Here is a 15463-nt window from a genome sequence, read left to right as displayed (position 1 = left end):
CCCATGACGTTGACATCTCATATGCCACTTCCTTCCATGTGTATTAAGCTATGCACTAAACATGCCAAGTGATGCACAATTTACCTTATACATCTCTTCTGTGGACATCTATCTAAAACCATCATCGCCAGCTTTTGGAGAACATTATAGTTATACACTTTTTTTCTAGATCATGTATTGTTACAACGTTAAAAACTTAAAATTGCCTTTTGCTCTTTAACAAAATAAATAAATAAATAATCAAAGTAATAACAAATAATTAAAAGCACAAAATACACAAAACTATTTTCATCTTTATATTACTTAACATCCATTTGGCAAAAAACATTATCTAAAAAATTTTGTCAAACCAACACAACATATATGATCATCGTATGAGTATCAAACCAATAGCAGTGACTATAAGGGTCGAGGGGAGTCCAAATTTGAGATGGCTCCAAAAAGATAAAGTGTACCCAAGACGTGGAGCTCTGCGAGCCTCTTCACACACTGTTAAGTATGCAGCTGATTCCAGTAATGAGAGGTTCCCAACTACCGTGCTAACCCAAGCTAAGATGAGCCATGCCTTCTTCTCATCAACTGCAGAAATTACAGCTGCCGATGCTGCCACTCGTCCTCCCAGCAACAAAACTACACAGTATAAGCATGATTTATATATAAGCGACCCTCATCCTCATGTGTTGGAGCAAAATCCTCAAAGCTCAAAAATTCATATCAATTAAGTAATTTAAACCACATCTAAATGCAGCCTAGATTATTTTTATATGAAAGAAAAAACAAATCTTCTCAGAGATGTAGATGGAAAGGAACTTTAGATTACCAAGATATGTGGATGGAAAAAATCAAATTTATTCTTCTAGTGAGGGATGCAATTTGTTGAGAGAAAATGACCCAGGAGAGTGCCAACTTTTGTACAAAGGGAAGTTAAAGATACTTCTCAAACTTAAACAACTGTTCAGTATACGATGGTGCAATCCCAACTTGATTAAGATTTGACCATGCATGAGAACAATTAATATCAAGTTGTCTCAAGTGCAAAAAGGAAGCTTGAGAACAAGAAAAAAACCCATACTGGTTAAACTTTGACATGCCTAAGAGATCATATTCTGTATTCAAAATCCAAACCATACCAAAATATATAGCATCCAGAAATCTTAAGAAACCATAAATGCCAAAAAATGTTCAAATCATATGCATTCCAAATCTGCACTGCTAGCAATTTCTTGGCATTCTTGCAATTGCTAACATAAAGTTGCATAAACAGACTTTACAGCCAGGTGTTACTCTAGGAAGCTAATTTTATATATATGATAGATCCAAAAAAGAAATAGAATGATGACATATAATAGAAAAAGACATGGAAAAAATACACCAACATACCAGTTGGTACGCTTGAAGCCAAATTTGACAGGAGAAGAACGACAATGGCAAGAACTGCTATCCCGCTAGCATGATCAATCTGTGCATAAGGCGCCATGAGGTCCCATAGAGTACTTGGGATTCCAGTTTGGTTAAAGCCATCTACTGTGATAAACATTCCGCAAGAGAAAATCAAAAGTGAATAGGAGACCTGGCAAAGAAGAGAAATCAACTTAAGATATTTTAAACTCTCCAACAAGCCATCCATGTAATTCATAATCTCCTACAAGATATGCTTTAGAGTTTTGAAGTCCCATTGATAGACAAAGGGGAAAACTAATTGAAAAAGGAGAAGAGCAGCATCATGTTAATTAGCAAATTATACCTTTTCCAGGCAAGGCCTAGATTCCTTGAAATCAAGAACCACGAGAGCAAGTGCAGCAGTAATTGTAGTCCATGACATACTCAGCCCCATGAGCAAAGCAATCAACATTCCTATAGTAATAAGGTAAACACACGACTTCCACAACATCCTTTGCCATCTAATGGTCAAATCTTCCTTTCCTTCTGAAGACTCTATAGAAAGTGCGTCTCTTAGTCTGTCCATTGATCTAACAACAGTCTTTGAAGGAATGATCTCCTCCCTTTTGGGAGAAGATACAACATCTTCCAGCTCTTTCGATGCACTAGAATTCCTTGCAGAATCCAACGTGCCACAAGGGACCCTGTGGATTTCATTCTCATTTGAACTTAACCGGTTTCTAATGGTCTCAACATGACCCATGTTCCCATGCACGTTGGGAGAGCCTTGCTCATTTATAGTTTCCAATCTAGAGTACCACTCCTGAGAATTCAAGGATGTGATATGTGACATCATGGCTGGTGAAAAGCGATGAGAATCCACATCCTCCTCTTCAACAACATCTACAGCTGCATCTGTTTCATCCTTCTGAATTGATAACAGCCTCCAATACATGGATAGAAGAATTAGAGCATTGACAACCACTCCCACTAGCATTGCAGGGAGAATTCCAATTAGAAAACTCCCAAAAGATATCTTACTGTGAACAGCTATGACCAAATTTTGGGGGTTGCCAATTGGAGTCGCTGAAGACCCAATATTTGCACTAGAGGCTAGGGCAAGAAGGAAAGGTTCAGGCGGGAGATTATGTTGCCTTGCAATTTTTAAGACAAATTCAGTTAATACCACACAAGAGGTCTCAATAGTAAAAAGGGCACTTGAAATGGCTGAAATCAGGCAGATTCGACAAAGTAAGTCCTTTGCTCCTTTACTCTTCCATGAGAGAAGATTTTCCAAGTACTTGAACATGTCTGCTCTTTTTAGATAGACACTGACAACCATTGTCCCAAGGAGAAGACCAAGGGTTGGTAGATCAATTGCCTCATATGCTTGATCTGGAGTTAGGACTCGGAATACTACCATTAGAATAGCAGCTAGGAGGGACCCAGCATCCTTCCCAATTGGTAGAAAAGGAACGACTGGGAAGACCGCCAATACCCAGAAGATTGCGAAAGCAAGTGATCCCAGAACCACTTTTACAGAAGAAGCCAAGGCCATCTTTGCAGCTTAGTAAGCCGTAGTCTTATTGTTATACAGTCCTTAGGGCTCAACGTATTAATGAAATTCCACAGCTGATGCCATATTATCATAAATCTACTTGACAGAAAAGTACCCTGGCCAGGAAAAACCAATTAAACATTATAATTGTGTGGAGATTCAATCTTCTGAATCTATCATAGATTCGATACAAAATTGTGATACTAGAGCAACATGATAGCAAAATTCATTGAAGCACAGTGTCCAACTGCTGGAGGGCAAATAGTAAGCATATAGCAAGTGCTAGGAAGATAGCATGCAGAGAGTTGTTGCATCTTTGGATTTATCATAAGGCATAATAAACTAACACAAAACAAGTACATTATCAAAATCAAGTAATATAGGGATTGACGAGTACGGCGAACACTAACAATTAAACTAGTTTTTCTTCTTCTTCTTCTTCTTCTCCTTTTTCTTCTCTTATCTAGAACTCCCTGAGAGAAGAACCAAGATTGACATTAAAAGCAAAATCCAGCCAATATGAATTTGTTATTTTTATCTTTGCAATACCCATTAATATTGACATTAACAGAATGAATGATCAACTATTTTCAAGAAATGTCACTTCCACAACAATCTCAGTATTCCAAACTAAATCTTAAAAAACCGAAAACCCAGATTCAGAAATTCTCTGCATATACAACATATATGAAAATATACATAAGAACTGAATATCAATTCAGAGAAGGTGTCAAACGTATCGCATGACCCCACAATCTTTATGAAGGTGCTGCTTCAACAATCATTTAATTCAACATTCATTAAATTTAGAAATAAATATACGATACCCAGATTCCAAAAATTGGATTTGACTTAGATATGGTAAAAAAAATTGGTAACATTTTAAGGATCTAGATTTATTTCTAAATTTTTTGGAATTAAATCTAAACCGTTAAAAAAATATCTTTACAAAGCATAAAAGAAATGATCAAAACAAACAATTTCTAAGTTGAAAAGAGGTACTAAGACGTCAGGTCCAGCCTCTGAACCGAGAGTAAGTGTGATAATCAGCAACTATATATCAAAATTAGAGCGGTCTGATTTGCATTTAAAAGCTAAAATCTTTTCTGATAATCAGCCTCTGGACCTCGATCTGTTCAAATATGCATACTAAATGATTGCTTATTTTAAGAGTTTCAGCTAATAAAAAAAGTTAGTTATTAATTCAATAGTTAAACAGTAATGCAAAAAAATAAAATAAAATAATTAAGAAATAATATAAGAAAACTAAGTGATATTCACTCAGGTTTTGTACTAACTACTATCTGCCAAGGGTCCGGCCGCTTGATCAAAAGGGCAGGAAATTCAATGCAAGATTCCCAACATGAGGCGGCTAATGCACGCCTACGCTCTCGTTGGATAGACAGATATTACATGTGTCGAGAAAATTCAAGAAACGTCACCATGCATGATTTGGAGTATATTCTAAATTTCCACCAGTTTTGGGAGTATATTCTTGAGATTGCTAACCGTACGTACGTTAGAGAAGAAACTTCCACGACACCTGTTCTTGGAGTTTTATGTATAGAAATGACCTTTTTCAGAGTAATTGTAGAAGTTATATATTATTGTATTCTTCTTGTGTCAATCTCAAATTGATATAATTTTTAAAATTATTATTTGATTAAAATTTAATAATAATTAATTAAAGAGGTTGATAAATTTTATAAGCCACATCAGTGATACAACAATAACTTTTAGCATTACTCTATTTTTCACGTGAAAAATAGACTACGTTTCGAGTTCAATAATAATACAATATTGACTACTCACAGCGGTAGATTCTATAACCACGAATTGAGTTAATTTTGTAAATCCACGTACGGAATGTGTTGTACATGGGAGGAACGACATCGCCACCCCAACTGTGTATGGAGGAAATTTATGTCCATATTTTATAGTTATGTTTTATTACATCTAATATTATTAGAAATGATATTTCATCATTTAAAAATTTTAGATTATGTGATGATAACATATACATATCATATCAATAAAGTTTATTTTGGACCTGTATTCATATATTTTTTAATGGAAGTTTTCTCTTCAAAATAAAAATCACTTAACCATTTACATTAAAAATAAAAAGTAAAATAAAAAAAAATAAAAAAAAAGAAGGAAAGAAAATGTTGATGATAAATATATATATAGTTAGGTCCCGTAAAGCAACAAAATATTTGAAAGATGCGGAAATAGTGCCTTCCTGTCACATACAAAATCCTTTGAGTTTGTGAAATTTTTACAAAGATAATAATCGTATCTATAAGGAAACGATCGAACGACCATATAAATAATATAGAACGTAAAAAGAACAAGTAGAAGATGCTAGCTAACCTCGTCCCTTTCTTCAGCCGATGCCAACTATTCATAACTAAAGCTTATAAACGTACGATACAACGTCCTAACCCACCAACTGCTATTAGAACGACAACAGTATGCGTTTAGATTCCAGAAAAACTGCAAAACAGATTAGTCGAACACCACAGTTTGTATATTAATCAAAGTGCATCCTCGCAGGTAGAAACGTAATACTCTGCAGCATAAGATATGATGATAAATGAATCAGCAAATAGCAGTTAATTTGGACAAAGCAAAGAGTGGTTTATTTGTAGGATTTACGAGTACTCTGCATCTGCAACTAATAAACAAGAGCATTTGTCGCGGTTGTAGATATTTATTCGTTATTTGTCAGTCAACCATCCGTGTGGGAGAGACACTTCTTCAAGTCTTTCTTTTTTGTTTTTTTCACAGCTGGCGTCCTTCAAGCCAATCTTAAATTGATATATCATAGAAATGACCTTTTTCAGAGTAATTGTAGAAGTTATATATTATTGTATTCTTCTTGTGTCAATCTCAAATTGATATAATTTTTAAAATTATTATTTGATTAAAATTTAATAATAATTAATTAAAGAGGTTGATAATTTTATAAGTCACATCCTTTTTTGAGTGATACAAAAGTAATTTTTAGCGTTACTCTATTTTCTATGTGAAAATAGAGTACGTTTTGAGTTCAATAATAATACAATATTGACTACTCACAACGATAGATTCTATTTACCACGAATGGAGTTAATTTTGTAAATCCACGTACGGAATGTGTTGTACATGGGAGGAACAACATCGCCACCCCAACTGTGTGTATATATATATATATAGTTGTGCTTTGTATGGTGATCGAACTGACTTGAGATGGTTGCACAATCTTCTTTTTAATCTTCGTTTCTGGCTTACCAAAAAAAATTGAAAGAAAATTTTCAAATTTTAGAGGTGCACAGTACTTTTAATTTAATTTATTATTTTTTGGGGGAGGTGGGGCTAACACCCCAGCCCAAAGGGTATATATTGGTAAGGGTCATACGGTCACACTTCATGTTGCTATCAGTAAATTAACTTGGGTGTGGCAATTTGCTCAGCTGGAAATCCCAGTCTTGTACTAACTGCCAAGGGTCCGGCCGCTTGATCAAAAGGGCAGGAAATTAAATGCAAGATTCCCAACATGAGGCGGCTAATGCACGCCTACGCTCTCGCGCGTTGGATAGCCAGATATTACATGTGTGGAGGAAATTTAAGAAACGTCACCATGCATGATTTGGAGTATATTCTAAATTCCCACCAGTTTTGGGAGTATGTTCTTGAGATTGCTAACCGTACGTAAGTTAGAGAAGAAACTTCCACGACACCTGTTCTTGGAGTTCTATGTATAGAAATGACCTTTTTCAGAGTAATTGTAGAAGTTATATATTATTGTATTCTTCTTGTATCAATCTCAAATTGATATAATTTTTAAAATTATTATTTGATTAAAATTTAAGAATAATTAATCAAAAAGGCTGATAATTTTATAAGTCACATCATTTTTTTGAGTGATGTAACAATAACTTTTAGCATTACTCTATTTTCACGTGGAAAATAGACTACGTTTCGAGTTCAATAATAATACAATATTGACTACTCACAGCGGTAGATTCTATTACCACGAATGGAGTTAATTTAGTAAATCCATGTGCGGAATGTGTTGTACATGGGAGGAACGACATTGCCACCCCAATTGTGTATACATATATATAGTTGTGCTTTGTGTGGTGAACTGACTTGAGATGGTTGCAAAATCTTCTTTTTAACCTTCATTTCTGGCTTACCCAAAAAAAAAAAACCTATGTTTATTTTTTATTTTTTGAAAGGGAATCATTCCAGTCTTATTGAAGAATGATCACGAGCGTAAACGCTTTTACATTACAAAGTAAAAAGCTATGAGAAAATTATAGTTGAAGTTATGAAGTTACAAGTCATAGATGCTTACATAAAAATCAAAATTCAAAGCCAATCTATAACAACAATATCCGCTAAATTGTCTGTATATTAATTTCAGGCATTTTTGGAGAATGATCTCTCAGCAAGGTTCGTTCTTATAAATATCACCTTTATATTTTCAATACAAATTCGTTTTTAGGAAGCGATTGCAGTTTGATTTTTGTTCAAATATTGGATTTAATCTTCTAAGACTACTCTGCAGCTGCAACTAATTAACGAGAGCAACTGCTGCATTAATATTTATAGATATTTATTATTCAAAGTCTTTCTTTTTTTTTGTTTTTTTCACAGCTGGCATCCTGCAAGTCTATCTCGGCAACTGATGAAAATTCAATATCGATCAAAGAAAAAAAAATGGAACTTAATTGGCAACTTCCCAGCAAAATAATTAATATGATTAAGGAATATAAGAAAAGTCAAGTCAGCCAAGGGTATAATTGGCAACTTCCCAGCAAAAATTACAAAGTCAAGTCAGCCAGAGAATATATGGTAGTGCAGAAAGAAAAAAAAAAATGGAACTTAATTGGAACTTCCCAGCAAAATAATTAATATGATTAAGGAATATAAGAAAAGTATACGTAAGCGATATATGTACGAGACAAGTAGACATTCCCTACGCTCTTGTTCTAGTTAACTGCATGCCAAGGGTCCCCTAGCCTAGCGTTGATCATAAAGATTCACCCATGCAAAACTAAAATATTTAGTTTAAAATTTAAGATTTTTATTTTAGTTACTGTTTTCTCTATATACACACAAATTAACATTTATATTTTATTCTTTATTTTATTTATTCTTTTTATAGTTTTTTCTATTGTTTTCTTAAAGAAAAAGAGAAAGAAAAAAATAATAATACATTGTTGATGTAGTGTGCTATATAGTGAATGAGATACACAAAAAATATTTTGATTATAAACTATTTAACTATATATTTTGTTGGATATGCTTTGGCAACGACTACATCATTCTTGGAGAGACTTAAGATGGACACAAAAGGGATTTCTAGAATCACTCATAACAACTTGCTGTAAAATTTAGTAAATAATGTTATTTAATAGACTATTATATAATTGCAATACAACTTGATGAAGTGGTAGTCAAGATCAACCCTTAAATCATCACTAATTAATATAAAAAATAAATGACTAACTATCACATGTCATTTCATTTATATAAATAACAACATACCATATTACTCAAATTTAATTTGATCATAAAATAAATCATTTCTATTTCAGGTAAAATGGATAAGATCGTAATCATGGGACAACGACTTGTCGAACATGTACATTAGCCGATCAAGGGAAGGGGAACTGGGGAATTACGCAAGTACTCTTCATGAGAAGAAAGAAAGAATGATTTATTTTCAACAGCGTTTAAGAGATTGGTTCAAAATTGGGCTACCTTATTAAAGCCTTAAGCACCAAAATAAGCTATTAAAACAAAATAATAATAATGAAGGATGCTGATTATTCTCATATTTACAGTGATAATAATCATATCTATAAGGAATTAATTATTATTATTATTTTTTTCTTTCTGTAAAGACCATATAGATATATAAGTTAGAACATATAGAAGAAGAAGAAGAAGAAGAAGTAGAAGATGCTAACCTCATCCAGTTGTCTTGTGCATGCCGATGCGCACGGGAACTCATAACTCAAGCTTAATTGTAAACGACACAATTAACGTCCTCACCCACACGACCACGAACTACAATTACAACGACAAAAGTATGAGTTTAGATTCCTTAAAAACTGGAAAACAGATTAGACAAAACCCCACTTTCCATATATATATATATTAATCTAAGTGCTACCTCAGAAAAAGTAAAATTTAAGTGCAATCTCTCAGGTCGTGCACCATATATATGATTTCTTTCAGGGAAGAAACGCAAGACTCTGCACCATATGAGCTATATATATATATAGCATACTCAATGCAAATACTCAGACCAAGAAAACATTAATGCTTGGCATCAGATACATATTTCATGGGTATGTAAAAGGGACCCAAAAATAATTGCCCCGTTGTTTAGGAAATGTAATAATAAAAAATAGTCATCTTAATTAGAGATTATACATATAAACAATGAGATGAACCTGATAAACTCGAGGAGAGCAATGGAGATGGGCAGAAATTGGATTCGTTGTAGCTAGGATTGAAAACTCTGCAGCTGCAAACTGTCGCGGTTATAAATATTTATTCGTTACTTTTTTTTTTTTTTTTTTTACGACCATCCGTACGTACGTGGTGTCTTCCATTTTGTTTTTTTTTGTCGGACCGGCATCCTTCAAGTGTTTCTTTTTCCTTTTTTGACACGCGGTTATATAACTTGTTGTGCAATTAATTTGTTAATTGACTAAAATGTCGACATTGCAATATATATCATGGATGGTTAAGTAAAAAGTAAAATAAATAAATGAAAAGATAAAAGGTAAACCCAACGTTCACTTTACTTTAAGAATAAATAGCAGCTCCTCTCTTCGTATCATGACAATGATTTACAAGAAAATGGAATCATTGTAGCTTTGTCTAGATACCATTTGTCGTGCCTTAACTTCCATGCATGTTCAAATATATATATATATATATAAATAATATCGTTAAGCTTACATGATAATCAATAATCATACTAATAATAAAATAATTAAAGAAATTGATACATCCAACTCCTAGTTAAATGTGCACAAATTCCTTCTAGACTGAAATCCATTAATCTTGACAATCCGTACTACGACTTCACCGCTGAATATATATATATAGCTTTTCTTCCCCTTCCCCTTTTATTTTATTTTTTATTTTTTATTTTATTTTTTCTTAAGAGGAGTATTACTGCATACAAGTCAGCATTAGACCGGTAGATCATGAATATTACCCACCTAGAAACATCTAAGAAGTTTTCTCCTCGCAACAGCTCAAGAAAATTATAAATTATGTCTATATATAGAATTTTTACTTAATTTCAAATAAATCCATATGTGTAACAGTACTTTTGTTGACCAGGGCATAAGAGGAATGATGATCATCATTTTAAAAAATAAAAAATGTACAGATGTTAAGGGCCTTAAGGCCATAAGCAGCATCATGAAACCAAGGCAGCACACATGGACATAATTACGGGGCACACATGAAATAGAGTAAAACCAATGTAAAGGGAAGCTTTTTACTAAGCAAATATATTTTTTTGAACATAAAATTATTTTCTTTTTTTTTTTAAAAGAGAAAAATACTGTAGAGAATCCAGGAGTTTAACCTTTTACCAAATTCATCATTCAGGTTTGAAACTTATCAAATCCATCACTCTTTTAAACTATAATGCTTCGTTATCAAGTTCTTTTCTCCGTACTCCTTAACGTTAGGTTTTTTAGTGATGAAGAGTGACACATAGGCGAATGACCATGCCATATCTAATAAAGTTATAACACATATACATATCATTGAATCAACACTTATTATTATAACTTCACCACATCATTTAAAATTAAAAATATACCATATAGAAACAAAAATAAATAAATAAAAAAGTTAAGAAAAAAAAAATGAAAAGGATAGGGGAAAAAAAAGATTAATGCTATAAGTCCCTCTTGTGTCTCTCTTGAGTCCCTCCAAGAATGATGTGGCTATTAAAATCACAATTAGACTTGTAATTAATCATTATTAGATTTTGATCAAAAATGGTTAGGAATGGCTTTTAAGAATGTGATTTGACTGAGGAATGCTACAATGCATTCTACAAACCATCACCCCACCATCTCTTCACTTTAACATTTTGATTTTTTCCAAAAAAAAAAAAAAAAAAGGTTAAGAGAGAAGAGATGGTGAGGAGATGGCTTATAGAATGCAAAAGAGAATATCCCATTTGACTATCCTCTTAGAAGTGGTTTGGCCACCTCCAACTCAGTCTTTAGAAATGGTTAAACTTAAGACTAGCTCGGCTACACTGATTCCGACATAATTAAACACAAGTGTATATATTACCATATCATTTAAAATTTTAAATGACATGATGCTATATATACAGTTAACGCAACAAAACAAAATCCCATTACATTTTGTTCATTCTCACCAAACAAATCATGGGCAAGATCAGAGGCTTCAAGCTCGAAAAATGTCTAATTGGGTCTTCAAATGAATCTTCCAAAACACCCTGACCCTAACCGGATACAATGGGCTAAACCCGTTATCACCACCATCGAGCAAACCCAAGCCCATCCCAACATGGGCCTACGTTCAGCAAATAATCTATTAATTTTTGAACACAACTTAATGCAAAGGCCTCTAAAACAAACTACTGCATTTCATTTTTCAACACCAAGAGCATAAGAATTGAACTAGCTTTTGTTCCCCTTGGGCAACAGGGCAGACGACAATTCAATTTTCCTCTTCCCTGGAACCAACTGGAGAGACGACTTTTCATTATTCCTTTCATTAATTCGCCGGAAAGCTGCTACAGTTAATGCTTGTACAGAAGAAGCTGCTTCAGTACGCCGGGATACTATAGTCCTCAAGTCGTTGGCCATTAGAGCAAAGGCTTCAACTTTTGTGTGCGTTTTCACAGTTTTGAGAGATATTGGGAGGTCGGATAGGTTGGGTAATGCAGCAGAGCATTCCAACCCCCAATCTAGAAGTTCTTCTCCATAGAAACTACCTTTCTCAATACACTTGGCGCTTCTCTCAGCATTAATACTGGACGTGAAGTTCCATATGATGCCTTGCGTTATGAAGAGCATCGCATCAAGTGGTTCTCCCTCCCTCACAATGTAGTTGTGCTGGTTGTAGTGCATTGGCTTCAGATACTCGCAGATCAACTGTAAAAGTTGTTCACCTTTTCCTTGAAGTTGTGGCACCTAGCAAATAAACAATCGAGAAGAATAATGAGAATATTTGTATTTAACACTATCACAATCCAATCAAATTATCAAAAAGGAAGGGAAGGGAACTCACTTGCTTTAGCATGGGTAAGCAGATATAGCGCTTAATCTTCCTTCCAAGTTCAATGGGAAGATGAGATAGCAGATTTTGCACGTCAACATCTTTCTTCTCTTCCAACATGTGTTGAACGATGGGCATGATCTCCTCTTTTATAGTACTAGGGAGCTGGTTTCTAAATATCCATAGCTCTATTTCTTGTTCTCTAACTCTCATGTTTTTTATTATTTCTTCTGATCTTTCAGTTGCCAACTGTATATATGTCTGATACATGACAAGTTTAGATCATCAAATTCTATTGATAAATTACAGCTCATCTTTAAATCTTTGATTAATAGGAAATGATAAATTTAATCATTAATTTATCAATATTCTAATAACAAATGCATGTTGAGTAGTCCTTCTACATGCGTGTATAGAAATCATAAATAACACTCATAATTATATAATCAAGCAACCTAAAGATTAAAAAGATGTTGAGCACCAACCTGCAAATTCCCAATAAAATGCAGAAACAGTAGTAAGCCAAAGATTGAAATACAAACTGCAAAGCAGTTTTCCCAGAAATATGTACTTGTTTGAAGGTTTTGACCGAAAGAACTGCAAATATTGAAGAAACTATCATGTTTGAGATAGCAATATAATTATATATATATCAAAATAATGTAGTATGCTTTTGGATGGATGGTAATTAAATAAAACAAAAGTGGAAATTCACATCTCATACTTTTTTTTTTTTTTTTTTTGACATGTCCACACAAGGGAAGGGGGAGAGGGAATTCGAACTAGTGACCACCGCTTCATTAAGCGTGGTCCACAGCCGGTTGAACTAGTGACATGTCCACATCTCATACTTTCATAAAAAGAGTTTAGCATATGCAAACCTCAAATTTCGTAGGCCCCACCAGAAACAGTGCGAGAGCTTTCGCGGAAAATCTGTGGACTCTAACGTATGAGATTGAAGGGCTTCAAAGAATATTCCAAAATCAAAGAGCGTTGTGTTTGGTGTTTGTACAGGGCAATAATCATCTAAAAATGCACGATCGCTTGAAGGTTGATTGCAACTAAAAGAACTTGGGTACATCCGACATGCTTTTCACACGCTTTGTGCCAACAAGCCATCTCTAGTTGGACAGAAAATAAGTACCAAAAAGCACCCAGTACCTAATTAAAGAACCAACAATTCTCTTAAAGATCAGTCAATTCTGCAGATATTCTACAAAAAAATTACAAAAGAACGAGACAATCTTGCGGATATAACAATTTAAAGGTTACTCGAAACTGTCTCATCAGCACTATGTGATCGATTGTCGAATAAAAATATAGTATCAAACACTTCTAAATAGAGCACAGGTCCTAGCTAGTTACTTTCATTCACGTGTAAAGTTTAGACTGGAAATGGTAGTACTATATAATTAATCACACATGGATATAATTAAAGTAGCTAGGTGCGCAATGCATGCCTATGATTTACCAAGGTCAATTCATTTTATACAGAAATCTAGGGGAACCTTGATAAACATACGACACTTATTGAAAGAAAATAAAAAATGAAATAAGCAATAAAAAAAATTTATGTCGTAAAATGAATATGATATTGATAATCAAACTTACATGGCTGGCAAGAATATAGAGAAAGAAATTAAATGCAGCTTTAATCCAAACAAGTCTAGCAAGTTTGCTGGCAGACTTGGTAAGATTTATCCATGATATGTAGATTCGGAGAATTCTTGGTACATATTGGCAGAAAACAACAGCATTCAGGAACTTCCTTTCGTCCAAAAATCTTGAACCTATCACTTTTGAAAAAATGATTGGAAATAAAACCTGCACAAATTAAAACAGACTGTAATATATATATATATATGTGTGTGTGTGGTGGGGGGGGGAATTTTTAATGAGATAGTGTTCCTTGATTACCTGTGGGATGGGAAGAATAGCGAGAACATCAATTACGAAGTACCGGGAGAAGAAGTAGCGGTTTGCTATTTGCTGAGGATCTCTAACTATTATAATTCATCCAAGCTTACGAGAGTCCTCGTCGATGTAAGGACAAATAAATTGTAAGATTATATTCATAACATAAATGAAATCTGTGATAGATCTCAAAGTAATAGCTACGATCTTCAATCTTTTGTCTAACCAAATGCACTTGCACTACAAAAAAACCATTTTTTCCTGACATGAGTTTCCTGACGTGTTCCAGTGTCCGACACGTCAGGAAATTTTTCTGACGGGTCGTTTCTGACGCGTGTCGAGTGTCAGAAACGTAGGTGTCAGGAAAAAAAATTTCCTGACGTGTGACTAGGCAACACGTCAGAAAATTCTGACGTGTTACCCACTAACACGTCAGTAAATTTTTTCTGACGTTGCATTTTCGACACGTCAGAAATTTTCTGACTTGTCAAAAATGCCACGTCAGAAAATTTCCTGACGTGTGAGTGGGTAACACGTCAGAAAATTTTCTGACGTGTAATTTTCTGACGTGTCATTTATGCCACGTCAGAAAATTAAAAAATTAAATAAAAATTAAGTACTTTTTTTTTTAATTTTTTTCTGGAATTTTTAATTATTAATTAATTAAATTATTTTTTTTTTTTTTTTGAATTACTCTGCACGCACGGCAGCTCCCTCACGCTGCCGTACGTGCAGATCTGTGTTTCTCCAACACAGATCAATCTGCACGATCTGCACGATCTGCACCATGGTGAGCTCTCATTTTTCTTTCTCTCTCTTCTAATTTTCTCTTCTTCTTCCTCTTCTTCTTCTGATCTTCTCCTTTTGTTTTTTTTTCTTCTGCTTCTCCTCTTCTTCTCTTATCCCTTTCTTTTTCTTTTGCAGCTTCTCCTCTTCTTCTCTTCTCCCTTTCTTTTTCTTTTTCTTTTTCTTCTTCTCTTCTTCTCTTCTTCTGATCTTCTCCCTTTCTTTTTCTTTTTCTTTTTCTTCTTCTCTTCTCCGGCCTTTTCTTTGTCTTCTCCTTCTTCGGCTTTCTTCAATCTGTGGACAGAAGGGAGATATATTGAGGGAGTGGGAACGCTGGGGAAAGACAAGATAAAAAACAAAAAAATTCAAAATTCAAACGCCCGCCAGGATGGCTAGAGGAAATTTCTGAAAATTTCCTGACGTGCTAGGTGTAATTTCTGACGTGCTACACCTGGCACGTCAGGAAATCACTCTAAAAAAAATTATTTGAAAAAAAAATATCTGCACATATATATATAATAATATATTTAAATATATTTT

The 15463-nt window shown here is 34.0% G+C and overlaps 1 protein-coding gene across 1 annotated transcript; it reads right to left on the bottom strand.

Annotated features, from left to right (window-relative positions):
• Positions 1-323: 323 nt before the first annotated feature.
• LOC132166909 (silicon efflux transporter LSI2-like) lies at positions 324-5535 on the bottom strand. Its single transcript, XM_059577767.1, has 5 exons — positions 5312-5535; positions 3349-3411; positions 1745-3054; positions 1381-1570; positions 324-630 (listed from the first exon to the last, which is right to left on the bottom strand). The coding sequence occupies exons 3-5, from the start codon at positions 2936-2938 to the stop codon at positions 368-370; spliced, it is 1647 nt and encodes a 548-aa protein (XP_059433750.1). The 5' UTR covers positions 2939-3054; positions 3349-3411; positions 5312-5535; the 3' UTR covers positions 324-367.
• Between the last annotated feature and the right edge of the window lie 9928 nt (positions 5536-15463).

The sequence above is a fragment of the Corylus avellana genome, chromosome ca1 (genome assembly GCF_901000735.1).
Source record: "Corylus avellana chromosome ca1, CavTom2PMs-1.0".
NCBI lineage: Eukaryota > Viridiplantae > Streptophyta > Magnoliopsida > Fagales > Betulaceae > Corylus > Corylus avellana.
Note: the sequence above shows the minus strand (reverse complement) of the source record. Positions and strands in the feature narration are given on the sequence as shown.